Here is a 25,442-nt window from a genome sequence, read left to right as displayed (position 1 = left end):
CTCTGGCACTGTGACTCAGAAGGGAAGGGGGAGTAGAGGACCATAGTAAAGATAGGGAATTTCATAGTTAGAGGAGTAGACTCGAGATTCTGTGGATGCAACAGAAACACTCGGATGACATGTTGCCTCCCAGGGTCAGGGACGTATTGGACTGAGTCCACACCATACTAAAGATGGATGGTGAGCAGCCAGAAATCTAGGTACATATTGGCATAGGTAAGAAAAGGGATAAGATAGAGAGAATTTTACGAGCTAGATAGGAAGCTGAAAAACAGGACCTCCTGGGTAGTAATCTCTGAATTGTTGCCTGTGCCATGCGCCAGTGAGGGTAAGAATAAGATGATTTAGCAGATGAATGTGTAGCTAAAGAACTGGTGCAGGGGCAGGACTTCAGATTTCTGGATCATTGGGATCTCTGCTGGGGAGCGTATGACCTGTACAAAAGGAATGGGTTAAACATGAACCCGAGGGGGACCATAACCGTTGCGGGCAGGTTTGCTAGAAATGTTGGAGAGGGTTTAAACTAATTTGGCAGGGGCATGGGAAAGTAAGTGATAGAGTTGAGGATGGGTTAGTTGGTGTACAAGCAGAGGCAGTGGTTAGTGAGACCGTCAGGACGGACAGGCAGATGACGGGGAAAATTGCGGTCAGTGGGATTAATTGCAGTTTAACAGGGTGACAAAATCGAAAAGGGTGACAAACACAACACTGAAAGTGTTACATTTGAATGCATGCCATTTACAGAATGAAGTAGATGATCTTATAGTGCAGTTAGAGATTGGTAATATGATGTTGTAGGCATTACTCAGTCATGGCAGAAAGAAGATTATAGCTGGGTGCTTAGCATCCAAAAATACATATTATATTGAAAGGACAGGCAGGTAGGCAAAGGGGATCACATGGCTTTATTAGTAAAAAATTGAAATCAAATCCTTTGAAAGTGGTAACATAGTATTGGAAGATGTAGAATCATTCTGGGTAGTGTTAAGAAACTGCAAAGGTAAGAAGACCCTGATGGGAGCTATTGTACATACAGGCCTCTGAACCTGATGGGCTACAAGCTACAAGGGGCAATAGAAAATTCATGTCAAAAGAGCAATATGAAGATAGTCATAGCGGATTTCAATATGCAGGTAGGTTGGGAAAATCAGGTTGATGCTGATTTTGGACAGAGAATGCCTATGAGATGGCTTTTTTAGAGCAGTTTGTGGTTGAGTCCACTAGGGGATCAGCTATTCTGGAATGGGTGCTGTGTAATGAACAGGATTTGATTAGGGAGTTAACTGTAAAGTAACCCTTAGGAGATGGTGATCATAATATGATAGATTTCACCCTGCAATTTGAGAGGAAGAAGCTAAAGTCAGATGTATCAGTACTACAGTGGAGTAAAGGGAATTAATAGCTTGAGAGAGGAGCTGGCCAAAGATGATTGGAAGAGGAAACTCACAGGAATGACAGCAGAGTAATGGAGAGTTTCTGGGAGCCATTCAGAAGGTGCAGAATAGATACATCCCGAAGTAGTAGTAGTACCCTAAAGCAAAGGCAGGATAACACAACCATGGCTGACAAGGAAACTCAAAGCCAACATAATAAACAAAGAGAGCACATGTAATGGAGCAAAAATTTGTGGGAAGTTAGAGGATTGGGAGGCATTGAAAAAACAACAGAAGGCAACTAAAAAAGTTATAAGGAGGAAGAAGATGAAATATGAAGGTAAGCTAGCCAACAATATCAAAGAGGATACCAAAAGTTTTTTCACATATATAAAGAATAAAAGAGAGGTGAGAGTAGATATTGGATTGCTGGAAAATGATGCTGGAGAGGTAGTAATGGGAGACAAAGAAATGGTGGACAAACTGAACAGGTATTTTGCATCAGGCTTCACTGTGGAAGACACTAGCAGTATGCCTGAAGTTCAAGGGTGTCAGAGGGCAGAAATGAGTACAGTTACTATTACTAGGGAGAAGGTGCTTGGGAAGTTAACAGGTCTGAAGGTAGATAAGTCACCTGGACCAGATGGACTGCACCCCAGGGTTCTGAAAAAGATAGCTGAAGACATTCTGAAGGCATTAAGGATCTTCCAAGAATCACTTGATTTTGGCATGATTCCGGAGGACTGGAAAATTGCAAATGTCATTCCACTCTTCAAGAAGGAAGGGAAACAGAAGAAAGGAAATTATAAGCCAGTTAGCCTGACCTCTGTGTTGGGAAGATGTTGGAATTGATTGTTAAGGATGAGATTTCAGGGTACTCAGAGGCACAGGGCAAAATTGGCCGAAGTCAGCATGGTTTCATTAAGGGAAAATCTTGCCTGACAAATTTGTTGGAATTCTTTGAGAAAAAAACAAGCAGGATAGACAAAGGAGAATCAGAGGATGATGTGTATTGGGATTTTCAGAAGGCTTTTGACAAGATGCCGCACACGTGGCTGCTTAGCAAGATAAGAGCCCATTTATTACAGGAAAGATTCCGGCATGGATAGAGCTTTGGCTGATTGACAGGAGGCAAGGTGTGGGAATAAAGGGAGCCTTACCTAGTGGTGTTCCACAAGGATGTGTGTTGCAACTGCATTTTTTACTTTGTATGTCAATTATTCGGATGACGGAATTGAAGGCTTTGTGGCAAAGTTTGCAGACAATACGAAGATTGGTGGAAGGGCAGGTAGTGTTGAGGAAACGGAGGCTGCAGATTAGGAAAATGGCTACACGTATTAGGGGAATGGGTAAGAATGTGGCAGATAGATTATGGTGTTGGGAAGTGTATGGCTGTGCACCAGTAAAAAGTATTTTTTTTTTAAAAAGCATAACAGCTTTTTTTCCCAATGTAAAGAAAACTCAAAAATGAGAGGTACAAAGGGACATGGAAGTCCTTGTACAGAATTCCCTAAGGGTTAACTTGCAGACTGAGTTGGTGGTGAGGAAGGCAAATGCAATGTTAGCATTCATTTCAAGAGGACTAGAATATAAAAACAAGGATGCAATGCTGAAGTTTCATAAGGTATTGGTGAGACCTCACTTGGAGTACCAAGAGTAGTTTGGGGCCTCTTATCCAAGAAAGGATGTGCCTCAGAACAGAGGAACATCCATTTAGAATGGAGATGGGGAAGAATTTCTTTAGCCAGAGGGTGGTTATTGCTACAGCTGGCTGTGGAAGCCCAGTCATAAGGCAGAGGTTGATAAATTCTTCTTAAGTCAGGGTGTGAAAGGTTACAGGGAGAAGGTAGGAGAATGGAGTTGTGAGGGCAATGGATCAGCCATAATCAAATGGCAGGGCAAACTCAATGGCCCAAATAGGCAAATTCTGCTCCAATGTCCTATGGTATTCATGACCATCTCAAGAAAGGAGGCAAATTTGACAATGATAACTATGAGGGTTCTCTTTCCTCTGTCATGATGAAAGATATCGTAAGGGAACTTTTCTGGTTCCTTCCCAGAAGCTGAAGAATTACTACCCAAACTGAACATTAGTAAATGAAAATCTGAATTCAACTGTGAACATAGGGCTCTAAATACCCATTAAGGACAAAACAAACCAGACCAGGATTTAATCTGAGCACGAACCTATTTTAATAGAAACATAAAAAAGAAAAGCCCAAAAATACATTTTTCACTCTATTTACTGGGGCCACTAGCAAGGTTATTCCTCCAAATCCAAAAATAATACACAGGCATTTCCTTACAAAGCTCTTCCTTTCCTCTGCCTCCAATCCCAACAGTGATTACACCCCTTTGCACCCATCAACTGCCTCCTTCCTACCAAACTACCTTGTCATCTCCATGTTAGTGAGCCTCATCAGTTACCAACAGTATACAGGCTCTACTTTAACAAAAGCAAGGTAAGAATATTACAACAACACACACAAAATGCTGGTGGAACACAGCAAGCCAGGCAGCATCTATAGGGAGAAGCGCTGTCGACGTTTCGGGCCGAGACCCTTCATCTGCAGATTTCCTCGTGTTTGCGTAATAATATTACTCCACCTTTCATTATTAAAACCAGTTGAAATCAATCTATTAACCCTGAATGTTAGTACTCACCATTTTGCTGCTCAGCATCACGGAGTTTGTGTAGAGAAACTCAATCACAGCCAGGAAGACATCTGGCTGCACATCTGAAACAACAAATGGAATGTCAACTCCTTTTGCATCACGTGACAGAGGCTGCTGGGCGAACATGGTGCTAAATGTCTCACAACGGTGCGCTAAGATACAGCGATGAGCATAAACCACTTTCCTCTCCTTTCCAACAATGAACTTTACATCACTGGTTTAAAAACAGAAAGCAAAACACAAATTAGCCACAACACATGCTTGTAATTACAACAAAAGCAACCTGCATTTATAAAGCATCTTCAACATAGCGAAACAACCCAACAATTTTTACAGAGCGTTATGAAGCAATGTTTGATAGCAAAACATACATGAGAAATTGGGACAGCTGACCAAAAGGAGGCCTCTCAAAGTCCCCATTGTGAGAGGTGGAATTGGAGAAAGCCAGGCAACAGGGCTCTGGTGAAGCTGTATAGGCCAATCCCCTGTACAGTGGATGCAATGAATTGAGGAAGAACTGATTAACTCCAACATACCATCAACCATAACACCTTTTCCACATCCACTCTATCTAGGCCTTTCAGGATGATGAAGCCAGGAGGTCATCGATGGCCTATCGATGGGTGATAAGGGCCCAAGTAAGCAAGCAAGTGACCAATGGAAGGAGGCAGGTTTAAAGAATGCCTTGAAAGAAGAAAATGAAATGGAGAAGGTTAGAGAGAGAATTCCAGAGCCCATGCCATAGCAGCAGAAAGCATGTGTCCTAATGGTGCTGCAATTAAACCCTGGAAAGTGGAACTGCTAGGGTGCAGGTACCTCAAGGGTAACGGGACAAGAGAACAGGTTCTTCAAGGTAAATACAATTTCCCACAAATGCTCTCTCACTAATGGAAATATCCTCTCCCCATCCACTCTATCCAGCTTTTTCAAGTGTCTAAGTTTCAAATGATCCCCACCTATCTCATCCTTCTAAACTCTAGTGAGTACAGGTCCAGAGCCATCAAACGTTCCTCTATATTAACCTTCTCATCTCTCCTCTGGACTCTCTCAAATACCAGTACCTTCTTCTGTGGATATGGGACCCAAAAATTCCCACAATACGCCAAATGTGGTCTGACCAACACCTCATAAAGTGCAACACACTCAAAATGCTGGTAGAACACAGCAGGCCAGGCAGCATCTATAAGGAGAAGCGCTGTCAGGACAAAGGGTCTCGGCCCGAAACGTCGACAGCGCTTCTCCCTATAGATGCTGCCTGGCCTGCTGTGTTCCATCAGCATTTTGTGTGTGTTGTTGTTTGAATTTCCAGCACCTGCAGATTTCCTCGTGTTTCCTCATAAAGTGTCTGCATTACATCCTTGCATTATATACACAGAGAATATGGAATATTCTAGTCCTCTTAAGATGAAAGCTAACTTTGCATTTATCTTCCTTACTACCAACTCAACCTGCAAGTTAACCTACAAGTTAACCTATATAAAATACTGCACTAGGTTTCCCAAGTCCCTTTGCACCTCCGGTTTCTGAATTCGCTGCCACTTAGAAAATAGCCCACATCTTTTTACCTTCTACCAAACTGCATGACCATGCAACTTCCTTGTGCTGGCTTCCATCCACCACTTCGTTGCCCATTCCCCCAACTGTCCCTTTGCTTCATCACTGGCCTTCCCTTTAACCTATAATTTCACCTTCCACAAATTCGGCAATGAAGCCATTAATTCTGTCATCCAAAATTATCATTATCATATAATGTAAAGAGTAGCGGACCCAATACCAACCCCCGAGGAACACCATTATTTCAGGTGGTCAAGTGGACATACTATGTCTTTCTGATTATATTTTATGAATGCTATGTTTATTTAGAACCTTAGCAAAAAATAATAAAAGGCTTGTAATTTTTTTTAAGATGTAACAAGGAGAAAAACAATCACTTTATGGGAACAACAACAGTTTTTACCCTATTCTTTCCCCATTAGGTGTTAGTTCTGCAACCATCACTTAACATATGTTATTAAGAAATTCATTCTTCATACTTGAGTCCTCCCACAGACAGAGTGTGGGAAGAATTACAATCAAGCCCAATACCAACCACATGCACAGTATATTTTCAAGCACCAACAGCAGGGATTTAAAAAAAAACATCAGGAGTGGATTTTCTTTAAACCTCCCCTTAAACTGAAGATAGTGATTTCAATATTAAATCTTGACATCACTCAAGTTGTTGGTTGGCTTTAAAAAGGCAAAAAACAAATCAAACAGTGGAGCAGATGTCCTCACTCCTTAGCCAGCTAATCCCATGCATTTCCTAAACTCAATGTTCAAATGTGACATTTCACAATGTGCCCAACAAATCTTCCACACATCCTACAGCACAGCAGATTGGCACGAAATCCCAGGAATGGAGATTAAATGCGGGGGAAGGAGGAAGGAGAAAAATCGCCTTTGGTAACATTGTTGCAAATAGCAGGGGGGGGGGGAATTAATTAATTAATTGCACTATATCTCTTCACCAGCTATTGGTACCTCTTCTCATGTCACTTTTTTTCCTAATCAATGTCATTTGCTGTGAGATGCCTTGGGATGTTTATCTGCCTGAAACTGTTATTGGTGAAGCCCACAGCTTGATTTTTATTCTTGTTTTGTGATCTGGGTGTCATTGGCATTTGTTACTCATCCCTGATGACACCGAGCCACGTTCTTAATCTGTTCATGTTCTTGTCACTCTTTGTACATCCAAAACGCCGTTGGGCGGGGATTTAGACTGAGTAGCAATGAAAGAATGGCATTACATTTCCAACTCGGTACAATGTAATTGTGGAAGGGTACCTGCATGTCATGTTATTATCCTCTTGACCATTTTGATGGTACATATTGTGCCTCTGGGAGGTTTACTGGCACGCTAGCATTACTGGATGATAGTGCTGGATGGGGTGCTAATCAAGCGTCTTCACATTGAGCTTCTTAAATGTTGTTGCTGCTGTACTCATTCCAGCAGGTGATGACTATTCCAGCAAACTTAAAAGGCCTTAGGGTATCATGAAGTGAGTTATTTGTCGCAGGATTCCTCTAGCCTACCCTTAAATCTGACTATTGATGTGGCTAATCCAGTTGTGTTTCTGAACAATGGTGTCCTCCACAATACTGATGATAGGAAGCTCACTAATGATCATGGCAATAGTTTAAAGAGTTAATGTCTACACCCTCACTTACTAGGGACAGTCAGTGCCAGGCACTTTGAAAGCATCAATAGTACTTGATGTTTATCAGCCCACGTCTAAATGCTAGTTAGGTTTTGCTGCATGCAGGTTTAATCCAATCGATTTACAGAGAAGTTGAAATTGGAATTAAATCAGCAAGCAAAGTCACTTGTGACATGATGGAAGGAAAATCTTTGATATAACAATTCAAGACAGTTCCCTGCGAAACTCCAATAGTTTTGTCCTGAGGTTCTGATAATTTCCAATTGTTGGAGTCACCTTTCTTTTTTGCAAGATATTACTCCAAAAATTCATGTGTTTTTCAAGTTCCAAGGTTTACTAGGGCTCCTTGATGTCTGTCCAATACTAAATTGATGTCAAATGGCATCAATCTCACAGCTTCTCTGGAACTCAGCTCTTTGGTCTATGTTTGGACCCACACTGTGAAGCTGTCCAACATGAGCGGTCCTACCAAAACTCAAATTGTAGGTTATTGAAGAGATACTTCTACTTGATTGTACCAACAATAACTACTTCTACTTACGGATGGATAAGAGGGTGTTAATTAGATGCACTGGCTTTGTTCTGCTTTTTGTGAATAAGATAAACTGGACAATTTTCCACATTCTCAGGTAGATGCTAAGGCTGAACTATACTGAAATACATTTGCCAGAGAGGAGGAGGCACAAGACCCTGTAGATGCAACAAATTGATCTTCTACAGCATGGTCAGAAAACTTTTTTTAATGCCATGGACCCTTATCATTGACCGAAGTTTGGAGCCCAGTTCAGGAGCTCCTGTTCTAGATGAAATAAGTGGGTTGAGCAGCATCTTCCGGGAAAAGGAATTGAAGACATTTTGGGTCAAAACACTGCATCAGGACTTATTTCCAAACTCAAAAGGGTTAAACCAATTATCTTAGGAATCAATAGGTCAGGCAGCAACTATGGAGAGGAATAAACAGTCGATGATTTGAGCCGAGACCCTTCATTGGGACAGGAAAGAAAATGGGCCCTCTGCTGTCATAACAGAGGTAGGGTTCCCCTCATCCTTACAAACCATCCCACAAGCCTCTGTACATCTGTTATTTCTGCCATCTCCAATGGGATCACTACACACATCTTTCTCTCCCCTTTCTGCAGGAATTACTCTCTAGGCAACCCCTTTATCACTCGCCTCTCCCCTGTGATCTACCATCTGACATTTATCCCCGCAAGTAGGACAAGCATTACACCCTCCCCTACAACTCCTCCATCACCTCCATTCAGGGATCCCAATAGTCCTTCCACCAGAGGTGACACTTCACCTGTAAGTCAGTCCATTGTATCTGGTGCAGCCTCTTTTATATCGGTGAGACCCAATGTAGATAGGGAGACCACTTTGTTGAGCACATTCGCTCCACCTGCCGCAAAATACAGGATCTCCTGGTTGCCACCATTTCAGTTGACTTTCTGTTCTGACAAGTTGGCGTGCCCTTCTCTATTACCATAATAAGGCCATACTCCAGTTGAAGGAAAACACCTCATATTCTGTATAGGACCTAGAGGCTACCAAGGGAAGAAGGAGGGGATGGGCAGGTGAGAAAAACAGGAGTTTACGTTATCAGTTCAGGCTACATAGCATAACATAAACATTGATTTCTTTAACTTCTAGTAACTTCTTCTCCCTTCCCCTTCTCTCTTTTTCCATTCCCCATTCTGGGTACCCTCTCACACCTTCTCTTATTCTCACTTGCCCATCCCTTTCTTCTTCCCTTTCTTTCATGGACCATTCTCCTGTCCTAACAAATTCCATCTTCTTCAGTCTTTTCCTTTCATCATCCCCTCCCCCTGCCTACTCCGCCCACTTACCTTCCCCTTCCCCTGGCTCCATCACTCACTTGTACTCCTTCCCCACCTTCTTATTCTGGCCTCTTTCCCCTTCCTTTCCAGTCTGTCACAACGAGGTCGAGAGAAGAGATGACAAAGATGAGCTCCTTCCACTGGATTTCTATGTGCTTTCTAAGGACTACAAGGTGCTCAGTGACATCCTGAATGCTCCTCCTCCGTTTTGATTTGTTCTCTCTATAGACATTGTCTGGCCTGCTGAGTTCCTCCAGCATCTTGTGTGTGTTATGCTTTTTCCATTCCCCATTCTGGTTCCCTTCTCTTCCCCTGCCCTGCCTTTGTCTTCCCATTGGTGTGTCTCTTTCTTCCTTTCTTCCATGGTCCACTGTTTTTTCCTGTTAAGATTCCTTCTTGTTCAGCAGATTAATTCTTCCACCTATCACCTCCCATCTTCTTACTCATCACCTTTACCCCGCCCACCCACCTTCCCCCTCACCTGGTCTCACCTATCACATGCCAGCTTGTACTCCTTCCCCTCCTTCCATTTTCTAATTCTGACTTTGCCCGCCTTCATTTCCAGTCCTAATGAAGAGTCTCAGCCCAAAACATTGACTATTTATTCCCTTCCATAGATTCTACCTGACCTGCTAAGTTACTCCAGCATTTTGTGTGTGTTGTTCAAGGTTTCAGGTCATTGATTTTTCATCAAAATGCTGAAGATGAGTCAACTCTTCAATAGAAAAGAGTTAATATTTCAGGTCAATGACCTGAAATTCTATTTCTGTTTCTCCCTCCAAGGATGCCAGAAGATCTGCTGAGTATTTTCAGCATCTTCAGATTTTCTTTCAAATTTCCAACATCCGCAGCTTTTTTCCTTCAACCATACAAAAAACCATTAAATTTTGCAGCTCAGGAAAGTTACTGTCAAAACCACTGATACAGAATTAAATGGGGCTTTTGAAGTATTGTTCTTCTGCTAATGAGGAAATTGTTCAAGACAATACATTCTTGTCTTTCAATTTTCAATATATTCAATGCATGAGGATGTGACCAAACACATTGATGAAGGAAGAGCAGTAGATGTAGTGTATATGGATTTCAGCAAGGCATTTGATAAAGTACCCCATGCAAGGCTTAGTGAGAAAGTAAGGAGAAATGGGATCCAAGGGGACATTGCTTTGTGGATCCAGAACTGGCTTGCCCACAGAAGGCAAAGAGTGGTTGTAGACGGGCCATATTCTGCATGGAAGTCAGTGACTAGTGGTGTGTCTCAGGGATCTGTTCTGGGACCCTTACTCTTCGTGATTTTTATAAATGACCTGAATGAGGAAGTGGAGGGATGGGTTAGTAAGTTTGCTGATTACACAAAGGTTGGAGGTGTTGTGGATAGTGTAGAGGGCTGTCAAAGGTTACAGTGGGACATTGATAGGATGCAAAACTGGGCTGAGAAGCGGCAGATGGAGTTCAACCCAGGTAAGTGTGAGGTGGTTCATTTTGGTAGGTCAAATATGATGGTAGAATATAGTATTAATGGTAAGACTCTTGGCAGTGTGGAGGGATCTTGGAGTCCGAGTCCATAGGACACCCAAAGCTGCTGCGCAGGTTGACGCTGTTGTTAAGAAGGCATATGGTGTATTGGCCTTCATTAATTAAGGCATATCTCTGTTCTGAAAAGGCGCCCCTCCATCCTGAGGCTGTGCCCTCTTGTCCTAGATTCACCCACCAGGGGAAACATCTTTTCCACATCTACTCTGTCTAGGCTTTTCAACATTCGAAAGGTTTCAATGAGATCCCCCCCTCATCCCTAGAAGTTCCAGTGAGTACAGATGCAGAGACATCAAATGTTCCTCATATGATAACCCTATCATTTCTGGAATCATCCTTGTGAACCCTCTCCAATGCCAGCACATTTCTTCCAAGATGAGGAGCCCAAAACTGTTCACAATACTCAAGGTGAGGCCTCACTAGTGCCTTATAAAGCCTCAGCATAACATCCCTGCTCTTGAAATGATAATGCTAACATTCCATTTGCCTTCCTCACCACTGACACTACTTGCAAGTTACCCTTGAGGTTGTTCTGCACAAGGAATCCCAAGTCCCTTTGCATCACAGATTTTTGGATTTTCTCCCCATTTAGGAAATAGCCTGCAATGCACATTTATTCCTACTACCAAAGTGCATGACCGTGCATCTTCCAACATTGTATTTCATTTCCCACTCTCTAGCCTATTCTCCAAACCTGCCTAAGTCCTTCTGCAGCCTACCTGTTCCCTCAACACTACCTGCACCTCCAACAATCTTTCTATCATCTGCAAAACTGGCAACAAAGCCATCTATTACATCATCTAAATCATTAACATACAGCATAAAAAGAAGCAGTCCCGAGACCGACCCTGTGAAACACCATTTGTCACTGGCTGCCGACCAGAAAAGCACCCTTTTATTCCCACTTGCTGTCTCCTACCAAACAGCCAGTGCTCTAATCATGCTGGCAATGGTAATACCATGGGCTCTTACCTTGGTAAGCAGCCTCATGTGTGGCACCTTGTCAAAGGGCTTCTAAAAGTCCAAATATACAAGATACACTGCATCCCCTTTATCTATCCTACGTGTAATCTTCTCAAAGAATTACAACAGGTTCATCAGGGAAGATTTTCCCCAAAGAAACTATGCTGACTTTGTCCTATCTTGTCCCGTGTCACCAAGTACTCCATAACCTCATTTGACTCCAACATCTTCCCAACCAGTGAGTTCAGTCTACCTGGTCTATAATTTCCTTTCTTCTTCCTTCCCGCTTTCTTAAAGAGTGGAGTGACGTTTGCAATTTTCCCATCATGTGATACCATGCCAGGCTCCAATGATTTTTGAAAGATCATTACTAACTCCTCCACAGTCTCTACTGCTACCTCTTTTAGAACCCTAGGGTGCAGTTCAGCTGGTCTGGCTGACTTATGTACCTTTAGGTCTTTCAGCTTTTTGAGCACCTTCTCCCTTGTGATAGTAACAGCACTCACTTCTCTTCCCTCACACCCTTTGACATCTGGCACACAGCTCATGTTTTCCACAGTGAAGACTGATGCAAAATACTCATTTAGTTCATCTGCCTTCTTCTTGTACCCCATTATTATTTCTCCGGCCTCATTTTCTAGTAGTCCTATATTCACTCTCGGCTCTCTTTCAATATTTTTTTTTACATACTTGAGAAAACTTTTATTATACACTTTGATATTGTTTGCTAGCTTGCTTTCATATTTCATCTTTTCCCTCCTAATGATTCTTTCAGTTGCTTTCTATAGGTTCTTAAAAGCTCCCAATCCTCCATCTTCCCACTAATTTTTGCTTTGTTGTATGTCCTCTCTTTTGCTTTTATGTTAGCTTTGACTTCCTTTGTCAGCCATGGTTGTACTATTTTGCCATTTGAGTATTTCTTTGTTTTTAGAATACATCTACCCTGTACCTTCCTCATTTTCCCCAGAAACTGATGCCATTGCTGCTCTGCTGTCATCCCTGCCAGCATTTCCTTCCAATTTACTTTGGCCAGCTCCTCTCTCCTACCACCATAATTTCCTTTACTCCACTAAAATACTGCTACATCAGACTTGACTTTCTCCCTATCAAGTTTCAAGTTGATCTCAACCATATTGTGATTACTGCCTCCTCAGTGTTCTTTTACCTTAAGCTCCCTAATCACCTCCAGCTCATTACACAACACCCAATCCAGTAAAGCTGATCCCTAGTAGGCTCAATGACAAATTGCTCTAAAAAGCCAACTCGTAGGCATTCAACAAACTCACTCTCTTGAGATCCATTACCAACCTGATTTTCCCAATTGACGTGCATGTTGAAATCTTCCACAACTATCATAACATTGCCCTTTTGACATGCCTTTTCTTTTTCCCATTGTAATCTGTGATCCACCTCCTAGCCACTGTTGGGGGGTTCTGTATATAGCTGCCATCAGGGTCCTTTTACCATTGCAGTGTCTTCACTCAACCCTCAAGGATTCAACATCTTCCAATCCTATGTAACATCTTCCTAATGATTTGATGCCATTCTTTACCAGCAGAGCCATGCCACCCCATCTGCCTACCTTCCTATCCTTCCGATACAATGTGTAACGTTGGACATTCAGCTCCCAACTACAACCATCCTTCAGCAATAATTAAGTGACGGCAATGACATCATAACTGACAATCTGTAACAGTACAACAAGATCGTCCACCTTATTTCTTATACTTCATGCAGTGAGATATTACACTTTGAGTCCTGTATTTGCTACCCTCGTTGATTTTGTATCCCTCATGCACTGATCTTGACCTTGCTGGCTGCACTTTTGTCCTATCATTCGCCTGCCTTCCTGACAGTCTGACTGCACGCTATCTTTGTTTTTTTACCATCCATCCTATCGTGAGTCCGGTTCCTCCCATGGCCACCAAATTAGTTTAAACCCTCCCCAACAGCTCCAACAAACCTGTCCATGAGAATATTGGTTTCCCTCAGGTTCAGGTGCATCCCATCACTTTTGAACAGGTCATACCTCCCCCAGAAGAGATCACAATGATCCAAGAACCCGAAGCACTGCCCCATGCACCAGCTTCTCAGCTACACATTAATCGACCATATCAACCCCTTGAAGTTTTAGAGGAGTGCGATTTTTCAGTGAGGTGACAAAAGGTACAAACCCTCCAAAGTATTCTGCTTCTAGTAATAAGAATAAAATAAGCCAGCAACAGCTCAGGGTTGGTGTCTCAAGCTGCACCCAAATCAGATATCAGATTCATTATATGTGCCACCAATCACTTTTAGGGGATTCAGGGCAAGTCTCTCAGCAAACTTAAATCTCAGTGAGCTCTACAAACCCCACCTACAAAGTCATGCCCCACAGTCAGTGAGGAATAAATGACATTCAGATTTCAAAATTCATTGCTGCTTCTGAAACCAATCCAGGAAAAATTAAATATTTACTGCTGTACCAAATAAATTACTCAAAATATGATTCAGTAGTTTATTTGATACAGCAATGTATGACGAACAAACATACAGTTGAAGATGTGGAATCGTATCCAATCAAACTATCTGCACTGCCACAGAACTTTTAATTATGACTTTAGCTTGGGTTGATTACAAAATTCTTCTCGGAATTTGTCGTTTGATGATGTAGAATCAAGGTCACTAATATTAAATTCATACCGAAAAGTATGGCTGGGTCTGCCAAACATACTTCCCGACAACATATCAGCTGTCTTACAGTTAGTAATGAAGAGTATAAATGTTGCAAGGTCAATTTGTTTATGGCAAGGAAACATGCTTATTGTAAGGTGAGATGTGGAGTGTGAGAACAAATAGAATACTGTATCATTTTTGATGATGTAGACTTAAAAACATCTTCTGACACCACTGTCACAGTTCTATTTCTCAAATAACCCACACATTCCAACTAACTTGCTTCTTTCATTAATTTACAAACTCTCTTTATCATCAGTTTCCACCCTAGCCATGCCATTCCTCTCAGATCTCTCCAGGTCTATCAGATTACTTCCCTCCTTACTGTAAGGGATGCCCAGAATTTCCAGCAAGGGTGCGTTATAAATACCAGTTGCTGTCATTGACCATGTTGCATTAAATGATTGGCCATATAACTGGAACCGTATTGAGAAACAATAAGCAGTAGACATTCAGGAAATGAAAACATCAGAAAATAATTCCCAAATGAGAACATTTTATCTAGATAGTTTCCATCTGACAAATATACACTGCTTCTACTGTGAAAAACACACAACTATTTATTCAAGTTAATGTCGTCAGATAATAATCACAGGTTATCAAAGAAAATTCCCTCAAATACTACAAGCAATCAACTAGAAACTCAAGGGTGTCATTACAATCTACACTATTCAGCCCTTACTTGATGCATTGCATAGATGGTTATATCAGATTGCCCAGATTATGGTCAACACATTCAAAATATCTGATCATCTTTCTTTCTCTCTCCTCTCTCACCATCCTTCGGCCTAATAATAATAACCAGACACTAATCCATTTTCTTTTTAAGAATATAGTTCATGGACAGAACATAAAACAGTTTTTGACTGGAAACTATTTCACAGATGTTCCCCACAGAAATCTAATTTCACATCTTGCTTAATGCTTGCCAAATGTTCCTATGCCATTTACTTGCGAACTATTTTTAGATGGTAACACATTAAAAGAAATAATGAGCCAGGAAAGAGCAGCGTATTATTTTTTCTGTAAATTTCTCCCTTCTAACCAGATGAGTCAATTATTATGTTTAAACGGGAAAGCTTAGAAATAAAACTGCTAGACCTACGAAGCTGCATTATATTTTACAATACATAGCAGCGGGATGACTAGGTAGACCTTATACTCTCAATGTGAATTGTCAATCTCCACTACGTGCATTTGTCAGACTCACAGTGGGCAGACAGCAGACATTATAAGGAAATTTTCCATTATATTACCGCAAAAGTATTGCACTGGTATTACAGTTCTTTTGGTCTATGATCCAGAAGTTGCTTTGTAAATGCAAACTCTTCTGTTGGGTGGGCCTCTGCAAACATTCTTTCAATCACTCCAGGTATGGGGAGATTTAAGAACTAAAAAAAAGAAGAAACACTGGCATAGAAGTATATATGATATTTTTCAGGAAATTAAAACTGATTGTATCATTAAGATTCTTACAACAGTTCTTTTTCTCATGATTATTTTGTTAATGCATAACTTGATACTCTCCTGTATAATAATATGCACAATGTTTTATTTCTAGATAATCCCGTTAATCTCTTGAAAATTCTCGACTGGTTTATGCCAATATTTATCATTCAATATGGCATCATTATCTATCAGTAACATAGACTTGACAGCTATACTTTGGTAGAAAGTATTAGAATGAATGAATCGTTGGGGCAGAAATTTGTTTTGCTCCAATCTGCAAATTGAACTTCCTCTAGAATTTTTTTAAAGCAAAACTGATCGAATCAATCATCAAATTATGCAATTATATTAATCAGCACAATGTTTTGTAATGTTAAAAATATACATTCCTAATCATTATGTAGAGAAGTATGTTCACAATATCTGAGGCTGACATTTCAATGTTGTACTGAGTGAACATTACTCTCTTAGAGATGATAAAATAGCTATCACTAAAGAGGTAGTGCTAACCAAATTTGTGGGCCTGAAGATAGATAAGACTCCTGCTCCTTGATGGAATGCATCCCAGGATACTGAAAGAAATGGCAGAAGTTATTGTTGAAGCCTTGCCGATATTGTACCAACATTCTCTGGACCCTGGGCAGGTTCCAGCAGATTGGAAGACCACGAATATCAAGCCACTGTTCAATAAAGGATGTAGGCAAAAGACAGGTAACTACAGGCCAGTTAATGTAGTTGGGAAAATGCTTAAAACTATCATTAAAGAAGAAATAGCAAGGCATCTGGAAAGAAATGGATCCATCAAGTAGAAGCAGCATGGATTTAGCGATGGGAGGTCAAGTTTGACAAACTTACTGGAGTTCTTGGAAGATATAATACCATCAGCATTTAGTACCATCATTCCCACAATCCTGATTGAGAAGTTGCAGAACCAGGGCCTCTGTACCTCCCTCTGCAATTGCATCCTCAACTTCTTAACTGGAAGACCACAATCTGTGCGGATTGGTGATAATATCTCCTCCTTGCTGACAATCAACACTGGTGCACCTCACAGGTGTGTGCTTAGCCCACTGCTTTACTCTCTCTATACCCATGACTCTGTGGCTAGGAATAGCTCAAATACCATCTGTAAATTTGCTGATGATACAAACACTGTTGGTAGAATCTCAGGTGGTAACAAGAGCGTGTACAGGAGTGAGATATACCAACCAGTGGAGTGGTGCCGCAGCAACAACCTGGCACTCAATATCAGTAAGACGGAAGAGATGATTGTGGACTTCCGGAAGGATAAGACGAAGGAACACATACCAATCCTCACAGAGGGATCAGAAGTGGCAAGAGTGAGCAGTTTCAAGTTCCTGGGTGTCAAGATTCTGAGGATCTAACCTGGTCCCAACATATTGACGTAGTCATAAAGAAGGCAAGACAGCAGCTCTCCTTTATCAGGAGTTTGAAGAGATTTGGTATGTCAACAAATACACTCAAAAACTTCTATAGATGTACCATGGAGAGCATTCTTACAGGCTGCATCACTGTCTGGTATGGAGGGGCACTGCATAGGACTGAAAGATGCTGCAGAGGGTTGTAAATCTAGTCAACTACATCCTGGGTACTAGTCTACAAAGTACCCAGGGCATCTTTAGGGAGCGGTGTCTCAGAAAGGCAGCTTCCATTATTAAGGACCTCCAGCACCCAGAACATGCCCTTTTCTCACTGTTACCATCAGGTAGGAGGTACAGAAGCCTGAAGGCTCACACTCAGCGAATCAGGAACAGCTTCTTCCCCTATGCCATTAAACCCTTGGACACTAACTCACTTTTTAAAAAAATATATAGTATCTCTGTTACTTGCACGATTTTAATTTATTCAGTATACACATAATGTATAAAGTATACTGAATAAGATTTACATTTATTATTATTGTTAATTTATTTTTTCCTCTATATTATGTATTGCATTGAACTGCTGCTACTAAGATAGTAAATTTCACATTACATGTCAGTGATAATAGACTTGATTCTGATTCTATAACAAGCGCAGTGGATAGAGGGGAACAGATGGATGTTATTTACTCGGATTTCCAGAAGGCTTTCGATAAGGTGCCACATAAAAGACTTATCCATAAGATAAGGAGGCATAGATTTGGGAATGATGTATTAGCATGGATATAGGATTGGTTAACTGATAGAAGGCCGGGAGTTGAGATATGTGGGTGTTACTCTGGTTGGCAATCAGTGGTGAGCAGTGTGCTGCAGGGGTCGGTGCTGGGCTCTCAACTGGTCATAATACGCATTAATGATGTGGAAGAGGGGACCAAGTGTAGTGTATTTAAGTTTGCTGATGATACTAAATTGAGTGGAAAAGCAAATTGTGCAGATGATACAGAAAGTCTGCAAAGAGATATAGATAGGTTAAGTGAGTGGGTGAGGGTCTTGCAGATGGAGTACACTGTTGGTAAATGCGAGTTCATCCATTTTGGAAGAAAAATGGAGGAGCAGATTATTATTTAAATGGTAAAAAAACTGCAGCATGCTGCTGTGCAGAGGGACTTGGGAGTGCTTGTGCATGAATCACAAAAGGTTGGTTTGCATCTACAGCAGGCTATCAAGAATGCAAGTGGAATGTTGGCCTTCATTGCTAGAGGGACTGAGATTAAGAGCAGGAAGGTTATGCTGCAACTGTACAGGGTACTGGTGAGGCAGTACCTGGAGTACTACATGCAGTTTTGGTCTCTTTACTTGAGGAAGAATATACTGGCTTTGGAGGTGGTGCAGAGGAGGTTCACCAGGTTGATTCCAGAGATGAGGGGGTTAGACTATGAGGAGAGAGTGAGTCACCTGGGACTGTATTTGCTGGAATTCAGAAGAATGAGAGGTGATCTTATAGAAACATATAAAATTCTGAAAGGGATAGATAAGGTAGAGGCAGGAAAGCTGTTTCCACAGGTATGTGAGACTAGAACTAGGGGAGATAGCCTCAAAATTCAGGGGAGTAGATTTAGGACAGAGTTGAGGAGGAACTGCTTTTCCCAGACACACACAAAAGATGTTGGAGGAACTCAACAGGCCAGGCAGCATCTATGGAAAAAAAGTACAGTCAATGTTTCAGGGCGAAACCCTTTGACAGGACTGGAGAAAAATAACTGAGGAGTAGATTTAGCAGGTGGGGGGGAGGGGAGAGAGAACTACCAGGTGACAGGTGAAACCTGGACGGGGAGGGATGAAGTAAAAAGCTGGGAAGTTGATAGATGAAAGAGAAAAAGGGGGAAGGAGCACCAGAGGGAGGCAATGGGCGGGCAAGGAGATGAGGTGAGGGGGGAAAAGAGGATGGGAAATGGAGAAGTGGGTGTGGAGTTGGGGGGCTTTACCAGACGTTTGAGAAATCAATGTTCATGCTATCAGGTTGGAGGCTACCCAAACGAAATACAAGGTGTTGTTCCTCCAACCTAAGTATGTCCTCATCACGACAGTAGAGGAGGCCATGGATGGACATATCAGAATGGAAGCGGGAGGTGAAATTAAAATGGGTGGTCACCAGGAGATCCCACTTGTCCTGGCGGACGGAGCGTAGATGCTCAGCGAAGCAGTCTCCCAGTCGACATTGGGTTTCACCAATATACAAGAGGCCACACCAGTAACACCGAACACAGTATATGACCCCAACAGACTCACAGGTGAAGTGCCAACTTGCAAGGGTAAGTGCCAGAAGGATATCAGTGGGGAGGGATGAATGGACAAGGGAGTCACGTAGGGTGCGATCCCTGCCTGCGGAAAGCAGGGAGTTGGGGGAGAAGGGAAAGATGTGTTTGGTGGTGGGATCCAGATGGAGATAGCAAATGTTTCGGAGAATTATGTGCTGGACGCAGAGGCTGGTGGGGTGGTAGGTGAAGACAAGAGCAGACGTGCGTTAAATGTCAGAGATGTGGTTGAGGGCAGCATTGATGGTGGAGGAAGGGAAGCTTATTTTTTTTAAAAAGGAGGACAGCTCCTTCATTCGGGAATGAAAAGCCTTTCTTCCCCTTCACCCCCCCCCCCACCTTTCTTCTTTCCTCCATGGTCTTCTGCTTTTTCGCCAATCAACTTCCCAGCTCTTTGTTTCATCCCTCTCCCTCCAAGTTTCACCTATTGCCTGGTGCTTCTCTCTCCCCTACCCTCACCTTTCAAATCTTCTCAGCATTTTTTCTCCAGTACTGCTGAAGGGTTTCGGCCCGAAACGTCAACTGTACTTTTCTCCACAGATGCTGCCTAGCCTGCTGAGTTCCTCCAGCATTTTGTGTGTGTGGCTTGGATTTCCAGCATCTGCAGATTTTCCCTTGTTTCCACATTTCCCAGAGAGTGGTGAAGCTGTGCAGTTCTCTGCCCAATGAAGCAGTGGAAGCTACCTTAGTAAATATATTTAAGACAAGGTTGGATAGATTTTTGCATAGTAGGAGAATTAAGGGTTATGGGGAAGGTGGAGCCCATGGCTAGATCCGCCATGATCCTATCGAATGGCAGATAAGGATCGACAGGCCAGATGGCCTACTCCTGCTCATATTTCTTATGTTATTATGTAATTTATCATTCCTTATTTTAAAAACATTTAGAACTATATCTGAAGGTGAAGAACATAGTCTAGGTCTTAAATGGATATTTGTCATCTGTAGTCAGAACGAGGAAGGAATTGTGGAGGAGAATTTACAGAGGAGGATGGTGGAATTCTATAGCAAGTTACCATTGAAAAGGAGGAGTCATATCTTAGCAGGCTTAAAGGTGGATAAATCCCCATGTTTAGGGCCAGATGAGATGTATCCCAAGTAGAAGTGGGAGGGAAGGAAGGAGACTGCTGGAGCCCTGACTGAAATCTTCTCTAGCCACAAATGAGGTGACAGATGACTGGAAGACAGCAATTTTTTAACCTTCATTCAATACGGGAAATAGTAGTAAGCCAGATAATGATAAGCCAGGGAGTATAATAGCAGTTGTAGAGAACTTAACAAAGTAAAATGTGGCTTTGTAAAGGGAGAGCCTGTCTGAGTAACTTGATTGAATTTTTTAAGCAGGTGACTAAGCATATCAAAGAGAGTGGTGTAATTCACATGGTCTATGTAGACTATGTGGCCTAGTGGGCAAGGCATCAGACTAGTAACCTGAAGGTCACTGGTTCGAGCCTCAGCTGAGGCAGCATGTTTGTGTCCTTGAGCAAGGCACTTAACAACACATTGCTCTGCGACGTCACCGGTGCCAAGCTGCATGGGTCCTAGTGCCCTTCCCTTGGACAACATCGGTGGCGTGGAGAGGGGAAGGCCTGCAGCTTGGGCAACTGCCAGTCTCCCAAACAACCCTGCCCAGGCCTGCGCCCTGGAAACTCCAGGCGCAGATCCGTGGTCTCTCGAGACCGACGGATGCCACCAAATTGTAGACTTCAGCAAGGCTGGTCCAGGGTAACTTGTCAAATTGGTTCTGAAATTGGCTTGATAATAGGAGCCAATGGTTGAAGATTATTTCCTGATTGCTTGAAAGCATATGGGCAATTGTATACTGTTAGGCATCTTGTTATACACTACTAACATACTGGGTGTGAGTGTGAGAGGAATGATTAACAAGCTTGTAGATGATATACAGATTGTTGGTTATATTGATAGTGAGAAGGACTGTCTCCAGCTATGGAGGAATATTACTCAAATTATTACCTCACATCTTCAGTGGTCTAAGAAAATGTGGCATGTCCCAATGATTCTTACCCATTTTTACAGATGCACCAAAAGAAACCATTCTAACCAGATGCAGCACCCCTGGTATGGCAACTGCTCCACCACAGACCGTGAGAAATTTCAGAGAGTTGTAAACATGGCCCAGTTCATTGCACAAACAGCCTTCCCTCAAATGATTCCATCTATACTTCCTGCCGCCTCATGAAAGCAGCCAACATAATCAAGGACCCCTCCTACCACCCACCATAATCTGCCCTCTCCCACTAGGTGGAATGGACAGAAGCTGGAAAGCATGTACAAAGCTCTCCCACAAAGTACTGTAAGTCTGTGTCATTGCTATCGCTTTGCTCACCCTTGAGTGCTCGCTGGTGGGTGCCGATGCTTTTCGCTGCCGGTGGGGGGGCGGGGGGGATCGTTGCTTGCTGCCGCTTACACGTGGGAGGGGGAGGTAAGGGGAACTTTGGAGTTCTAACACTTAGTTCCCATTCATTCTTGGGGGCACTCCTCTGTTTTTGTGGACGGTTGCGAAGAAACAGCATTTTAGGATGCATATTGTATACATTTCTCTGACATTAAATGTATCTTTGAAACCTTTGATTTGTTTACCCTGAGGCTGGCCTGAAATCTGCAATGCTCCAGAGATGGTGGAAGCAGGTACATAATATTTAAAAAGTATAATATGATTATCTGAAACACCATGGACAGAAGGCCATGGGCTAAGAGATGAGAAATAAGATTAGTATAGATCAGGGGTTCCCATCCTGGGGTGTATGGACCCCTTGCTTAATAGTAATGGTCCATGGCTTCAAAAGGTTGGGAACCCCTGGTATAAATGATGGCTAGTGGCCAGCAAGGGCATAATGGATTGATGGGCCTGTTCCATGCTGTATGACTCAAAAGACCATACCTGACCTTTCAGGTAACCATAGTGGGCAGTCCACATGTCTGACATCAGAATCCCAAAACAAGCGCTCTACTGTGATCTCCATCACAGCAAATATCCTAGAGCTGTACAGCACAGAAATAACACCATCAGCCCACTACAGCTATGCCAACTAATATTGTTCCCTTTCACCTGCAATGGTCCTCATCCTCCCATGCCCTTAGCGATTTCTACGCCAAGGAAAGGTTCCTTTGATTCTTCAAAACCTTGTTGAAAAAGAAATATCAGTAATTTATGGGAACTACTGGCACAACCTCAAATTGCCAAGTAAAGGCTGGAATGTGACTGAGTGCTTTGAGTTCCTCTAATGGGTGCACATAGGTTTTATGTAAATAGAGTTTCATCTGTCCCTTGTTTGCCGGTATCTGTCTATCTGACATAGCTTTCATTAATCACCCTGGATCCTAAATGATCTACAATGAAAGAAATGCCTACGATCACTAAAAATGCCCAAGTGAATGCCCAAGATCACTAAAACAGATCATTTGTTTGTCTGGTGTATGCAAACTGGTTGGTTCTGCTTCTATATTAGGTTAAACTTCAAAAGTATTTCATCGGCCATAAATGCTTCAGGATGATTGAAAGTGGAATGTAAAATGCAGCTCTCCCTTATTTTTCCCCAAGATTGCATCTGACATTTATGCACTGATCAAGTCTAAGTCTTATGCTAATCTCATCACTTGAATTCCTCGGTGGTTTTCATTTCAATTTTCTTTCCTACACGCAAGATGTGGACGGTCACCCAACACAGACGGTCACTCTCTGAAGGAGGTTGTCTGCAGGACCCAGGTTGTTTGGAAATTCCCAGTGCCACAGTTTTCTTAAACAAAACAGAATGGGTACTCTGCATTTATCTATTCAGTTAAATACTCGGATCAGAAAAATATGCTCTCATGGAGTAAATTGCAGAGCCCCGGATATCGAAGCATTTCACAGCTAATGAAATACTTCGTAAATCATAATGTCGTGACCTCTAATGTGTATGAAAAAGATAAAACATCGCAAGATGCTTAACGTGCGTGTGTATTAAAGCACTTTTATTGTTCATTCTTAATTTATGTTGGTGGCTCCGGGAAGTCTGTCTTAAGTTGTGTTAAACTATTCAAATGGCCGCTGGTTTATTCTTCCTGAAGCGGAACTTTTATAGCAAAAATCCCAGTAATTATTTGCAAATGTTGGTGCGACGCCGGCTTTCGATATGTATATGTGTGGAAGAGGCCTACAGTCCTTTCTCCAATCCCCGGTGTTTCCTGCTTCCCGCAGGCGCTCTCACCTGAACTCGGGCGCGTTAATCATTTTCCTCATGTCGGCGGCGAAGGAGGCGAGGTTTCCCCATAGGCAAGTGGGCTGAACCTGTCCGGACATGTTTTCGTGGCGGCGGCTGCTGGGACCGCGGTCTCGGGGCAGGCTGCACTTGGCTAGCGGGCAGAGGGGAAATGAGATAACAAGGAAAGAAGGTTAAAGGAGAAAGAAAAAAGGAAATAGAAGAACAGATGCAGAGAGGGAGAAAATCAGAGAAAGGACACCAAGCTGGAAAGTGACTGGAGAGAAAGCAACTCGTGAAACTTTTCTGTAAAGAATACAACTCGTAATTTAAATGAGTAGCAATCAATGTGTCAAATGGGAGACTGCTGATTTAGGCGCAAACGATCGAATGAGACGTTAAAATAAAACCCTGTTTGCACAACTGCAAGCTTTATTTATGATGAGGGAGGCAGTTTTCTCCAGAACCACAATATGGGAGTCCACCGAGACATTATACAATCGGAGTCGTATTAGTTTATTATCACATACACCAGGGTGCAATGGAATTCTTGGCTGCTGCTGTAGAGCTCACAGAGTTAACAATATACACGGCAAAAATAAATGTAACAATAAATAGGCAATAAATAAAAACAAAACAGCTGAATAGTGTAAAGTGTAGTAAGTAATACAAACATAATTAGTGTAAAAATAAATGATAAAGTGACAATAACGGAAGAGGTAGAGTTAGGGGTTGAGGAACATAGCAGCATCAGTGGAAGATGATGTGAAAGAGGGGATTCATTCAAGTCAAAGTCTGATGGTTCTCAGTCCACTATTCTACTTGCCATACACTCATGTCTGTGTGGCCAGATTATGCTCTGTCTCCACCTACAAGTTTGCAGATGACACCGCCAGAAGTGGGCTTTATCTCATATGATGATGAGTTGGAGTACAGGAAGGAGACACACAGCTTAGTAACCCGTTGTCATGACAACAACCTTTCCCTCGGTGTCAGAAAACCAAACATTCTCGTCATTGATTTCAGGATGGGAGGTGGCATATGTGCTCCTGTCTGCATCAACAGTGCTGAGGTCAAGAGGGTGGAGAGTTTCAAGTTCCTAGGTGTGAACATTGCCGTTAGCCTGTCTTGTTCAACCACATTGATGCCACCGCCAAAATAGCGCACCACAACTTGTACTTCCTCAAGAGGTGAAAGGAAAAGTTGGTATGTCGGATTTGACCTTCACCAAATTTTATCTACGCACCATAGGAAGCATCTTTTCTGGATGATTCATGCTTTGACATAGCAACTGCTCGTGACTGCAAGAAGCTGTTGAAAATTGTCAACACAGCTCAGTACATCATGGAAAACAGCCTTCCCTCCCTCCTTCCACCTCTTGTTGCCTTGGTAAAGCAGCCAGCATAGTCAACCATTCCACCCACCCCAAACATGCTGTCTTTCCATTGGGCAGGTTAAAACACCTTGGATGTGCGTACCACCAGGCTCGAGGACAGCTTCTATCGTTATAGACTACTGACCGACCGGTTCCTTAGTACAATAAGATGACCTTGCACCTATTGTCCACCTGCACCGTACTTTCTGCATTCTGTTATTGTTTTACCTTGTATGATATCAATGCACTGTGTAATAAATTCATCTATGTGAACAATATGTAAGATAAAATTTTCACTGTACCTCGGTACATGGTACAATAACAAACCAACTCTAATTCCATAAAAGGCTGCCCTTGAGAGCGGACGTGCAGCTTCTGTGTCTTCATCTGGGAGGTAGAAGAGGGAAAAAGAGTGGCCAGGGTT

At 42.4% G+C, this 25,442-nt stretch overlaps 1 protein-coding gene across 2 annotated transcripts in view; it reads right to left on the bottom strand.

Annotated features, from left to right (window-relative positions):
- LOC140736882 (BTB/POZ domain-containing protein 19-like) overlaps window positions 1-23,963 on the bottom strand; it is a 168,983-nt gene extending 145,020 nt beyond the window's left edge. Inside the window, exons 1-2 of one of the 2 annotated variants that reach the window (XM_073062891.1) lie at window positions 23,653-23,963; window positions 4,038-4,263 (exon numbers count right to left, since the gene is read on the bottom strand). In XM_073062891.1, the coding sequence (XP_072918992.1) occupies window positions 4,038-4,263; window positions 23,653-23,744 (318 nt within the window). In that variant the 5' untranslated portion in view covers window positions 23,745-23,963. The remainder of the gene's footprint in view (window positions 1-4,037; window positions 4,264-23,652) is intronic. The other variant, XM_073062890.1, reaches the window with a different exon arrangement.
- Window positions 23,964-25,442: the final 1,479 nt, after the last annotated feature.

Source organism: Hemitrygon akajei, chromosome 12, assembly GCF_048418815.1.
Source record: "Hemitrygon akajei chromosome 12, sHemAka1.3, whole genome shotgun sequence".
Lineage (NCBI taxonomy): Eukaryota > Metazoa > Chordata > Chondrichthyes > Myliobatiformes > Dasyatidae > Hemitrygon > Hemitrygon akajei.
The sequence above is the reverse complement of the archived record's forward strand: the minus strand, read 5'-3'. Positions and strand labels throughout refer to the sequence as shown.